This window comes from Limulus polyphemus, unplaced genomic scaffold (assembly GCF_000517525.1).
Source record: "Limulus polyphemus unplaced genomic scaffold, Limulus_polyphemus-2.1.2 Scaffold9615, whole genome shotgun sequence".
In the NCBI taxonomy this organism is placed as follows: domain Eukaryota; kingdom Metazoa; phylum Arthropoda; class Merostomata; order Xiphosura; family Limulidae; genus Limulus; species Limulus polyphemus.
Genome location: NW_013675225.1, coordinates 9,885 through 14,002, shown reverse-complemented (window position 1 = coordinate 14,002; position 4,118 = coordinate 9,885). Strand labels below are relative to the sequence as shown.

The 4,118-nt window shown below is 33.2% G+C and overlaps 1 protein-coding gene across 1 annotated transcript in view; it reads left to right on the top strand.

Annotated features, from left to right (window-relative positions):
* Window positions 1-291: 291 nt before the first annotated feature.
* Window positions 292-4,118, top strand: part of LOC106476004 (microtubule-associated serine/threonine-protein kinase 2-like) — a 12,789-nt gene continuing 8,962 nt past the window's right edge. The window contains exons 1-3 of the mRNA XM_022379994.1: window positions 292-416; window positions 2,117-2,344; window positions 3,603-3,760. Of these exons, the coding sequence (XP_022235702.1) occupies window positions 329-416; window positions 2,117-2,344; window positions 3,603-3,760 (474 nt within the window). The 5' untranslated portion in view covers window positions 292-328. The remainder of the gene's footprint in view (window positions 417-2,116; window positions 2,345-3,602; window positions 3,761-4,118) is intronic.

Sequence of the window (4,118 nt, the reverse complement as noted above, 5' to 3'; positions counted from 1 at the left end):
CATGTGTACAGATATAAATGTTTCAACTGAACATGTGTACAGATATAAATGTTTCAACTGAACATGTGTACAGATATAAATGTTGCAACTGAACATGTGTACAGATATAAACGTTGCAACTGAACATGTGTACAGATATAAATGTTTCAACTGAACATGTGTAAAGATAAACAACTGACAAATTTATACTAGTACTGCAAAACATAGGAATGTGAATTTACATTAATGTATTTACCTGTGAAAATGTAACCCTCTAGTGTTTTACAATAGCCAAATTTAACTATTGTGAATTACTTCTTGGCCAGGTAAACCAGTAGACTGGTGGTCTATGGGCATTATCCTCTATGAATTTTTGATTGGATGTGTTCCTTTCTTTGGTGAAACCCCTGAGAAATTATTTGCGCATGTGATCAATGGTAAGTAAACCTATTAGCCTAGTTTGTTTTTTTTCTTACCTGTGTTCTAAGAGTATATCATTTATCAGTTTTAATAGTCTTTTCGTAGTTGAGGGACAGAGAACAATTTGGATTTTCGTTTTGTTTTTCTGCCCAAGTTTGTAATTGTAAATGTAACTTAACCTAAACAAAAGTAAGTGACTGTAGTTACAGTTTCCACGGATGATAACGTATGACCACATGAGGATCTAAGGGGCATAGCCACTACTACAAAATTGGGAGAGGGTCCTTTTTCCAAAAAAAAAAATGTGGATCTTTTTTTTTACTCAAGGAATTTAAGTGCTTTACTGTAGAATAAATGAAACTTGTAAAACATAAGTATTTAAAATCTAGAAAAGCAATAACAAAAAGGAGCTTATCTCACAGTTATCAAATGTTAAGTCATAATCATCTTGGGTTGTTCGTTTCCTCACCCCCTCGAGTCTTTATATCTATTTTATTATTAACATCTGAAGAAATCTTCAGATGATAAACCTAAACTAATAAATGAAACATTTAAGGAATCAATAATCATGCATTAATTATTGATGCTCATTAACCTGGATTCCAGTATTGAAATAAATTTTCCAGACATGGAAAAATGGTATTATGTAGAATTATTCTATTAAGTTTTTTTAATATTAGTTTTTTTTTCATGTTTTAAAGCATGTCTTTTTTTTTTTTTGTATGTTATTAGAATATTGAGCATGTAATTATAAGGTAGTGAATTTTATTTTTATTTTGTTATGGTTTTGTTTACCGTTCATTTATTATTACTTAGTTTAGCTATGAATTTTGAGTTGCGTTAAAGTGTTAACACACCTTGTAGCTGATCACATTGATTATGAGTAAGTTTGTATGTATTACGTGACTGACTTCAGTTTCCCCTAGCAGTGACGTACAGATATGTTTAATGTTGTAAAAGATTATGTAAATTTCTGGTCACATGAGATGTAATCTAAGGACTTATTAAAACCTCTGCCTTTGATCTTCAACAAACTAGTTCACGAGTATTATTGGTGATTATTACTCAATGTTGTTAGTGATTTTGTAGTTGTGCAAATACAGAATATTGTTATATTGGAATTAGGTTTTTTTTTCTTTGATTCATTTTCCTGATTCCTTTATTTATTGAAATAATTATTAACCTTGATATTTATGTTGTATTGTTTATTAATGTTAGTATCAAGTTCTGGTCAGACACGTATTTATCTATTTACTATATTTTGGTAAATTATAAACTTTGTGGCCTGGCATGGCCAGGTGGTTAGGGCACTCGACTCACAATCTGCGGGTCGCGGGTTCAAATCCCCATCCCACCAAACATGCTCGCCCTTTCAGCCGTGGGGGCGTTATAATGTGACAGTCAATCCCACTATTCGTTGGTAAAAGAGTTGGCAGTGGGTGGTGATGACTTGCTGCCTTCCCTCTAGTCTTACACTGCTAAATTAGGGACGTCTAGCGCAGATAGCCCTCGTGTATGCTTTGTGCGAAATTCAAAAAACAAACAAAACATATAAACTTTGTATTTCAGTTGTTTGAAAGTTACAGTTTGGAATTGTGTGGTTGTCAAAGTAAAATAAATTAGTTTTTTTGTGTGTTTCAACACTGATCACAGCAGCTGTTTGTGTTTTAAACTGTTACAAACTTAACATTTACCTCACTTTTCATTAATTTTCTAGATGAAGTGGAGTGGCCAGATGATGAAGACTGGACTGTTCCCGAGGATGCTAAATATCTTATCACCCAACTTCTCTGTCAACATCCCATTGATCGTCTTGGAACTGGAGGAGCTCATGAAGTCAAAGAACATCCTTTCTTCATTGGCATGGATTGGGAGTCTCTACTTCGTCAGAAAGCCGAGTTTGTACCACAACTAGATCATGAAGAAGATACCAGCTATTTTGATAGTAAGTTTTAATATAATCACAGCTTTGTCTAGAATTTAAAGAATGGGGAATCTCTTAAACTTAGGGAAAAAATTTATATCTATAATGTTTTAGGTAAAATATGAAAACTTTAAAGTTAAACTTTCAATGTTTTTAAAGGTAACATTATTAATGGTTTACTGAATTTATGTGAATTAAATGCAAAGTGTTGACATTTTTACCCAGTAATTGATTATTCAGGAAAACATTTGAGTTAAAGTGGAAAATTTGGAGCTTTTCAAAATAACATTAATGCTGACATTTGACTGCTGGAAAAGTAATGTCCCTTTTTCTTTTTTTAATAAATTACAAGTTTTTCATTAGATTTGTTATAGGCAATTCATACTATTCAGGTTGCTATCAAAATATGTGGGTTTGATGACACTCGGTGGACATTTATAATAATGAGGTCTATGTAGCCAACTCAACCATAGTCTACTCTTCTGCACTTTTTACTTCATATATCTGGGTTTGATGAGTTGGCTATACAGACCTCATTATTAAAAACATCCACGAGTGTCATCAAACCCAGATATATCAAGTAAACAGTGCAGAAGAGTAGACTATGGTTGAGTTGGCTATACAGACCTCATTATTAAAAACATCCACCGAGTGTCATTAAACCCAGATATATGAAGTAAACCATAGTCTACTCTTCTGCACTTTTTACTTCTTATATCTGGGTTTGATGACACTCGGTGGATGTTTTTAATAATGAGGTCTGTATAGCCAACTCGGCAACCATAGTCTACTCATCTGTTTATAAATAATACAGAAAACTGGGTTTTGATATCTGAGGTGGGCAAATTGTGTAGCAAATCTAAAATATATCAAGTAGTTCTTGCAGGTTTATTTCCATTGAAAACACTCAGACCAGAGTATAAGAAAAGAGAACACAATGTTACTGTATAAGAATTATTGAAGTGGTTCAATTAACACGTAATGCAAGACATGTTAATGAATGTATGCTGTTGTCTAACAGACAGATTTAAGTTAATTGGTGTATTTTAGCACAAGCTATAAAACGTTTGATAAGGTTATTGTGACTCATCTATTGCAATAATAATTGATCTTTGCAAGATTGAAAGCAAATACACCTTTCATACTTTAGAGATACAAAGATAAAGAAACGTGAACCACAATTTCTTTTGTAACTCTAGCTCAATCTCAAAGTCACAACAAATTTCATCGTCTACTCAAAATTAAAGCTCTGATTATGTATTTCTTTATCACATTGTAGCACGAGCTGACAGATACAACCACGATATGGAAGAGTCGGAGGAGATGGATGATACTGATGATAGTTCACTCTTCAGCAGCTTCTCTTCCTGTTCTCCTCAGTACAGGAGAGTGTACTCATGCATGGAGAAGGAGTCGGATGAAGAGAGTTTATTAAGAGTAAGTTACTCTCGTGTTATCTATCATTGGTTGTGTGATAGTACTATCTCGTGATAGTAAAGCGTGCCTGTGTAATCAGTCATTAGTTGCTGTCCCCCGATGGGTCAATGATAAGTTAACAAACTCAAAACACTAAAATCTGGGGGTTCATTTCCCTACAGTGAACACAGTATATAGCCCAATTGGACTTTTCTTTAAAGAACATACAAACCGTTAGTTGGTTGTAGTAATATCTTAAAGAGAATGACTTATACATATATAGTTGTGTGAAAAATAAAGGGGATAAGAACCTATTATTTCTTCGTGAAAAAAGGGGCTGAGAATCCTTAAAAACTTACTCTTAACATTAATAATGGTT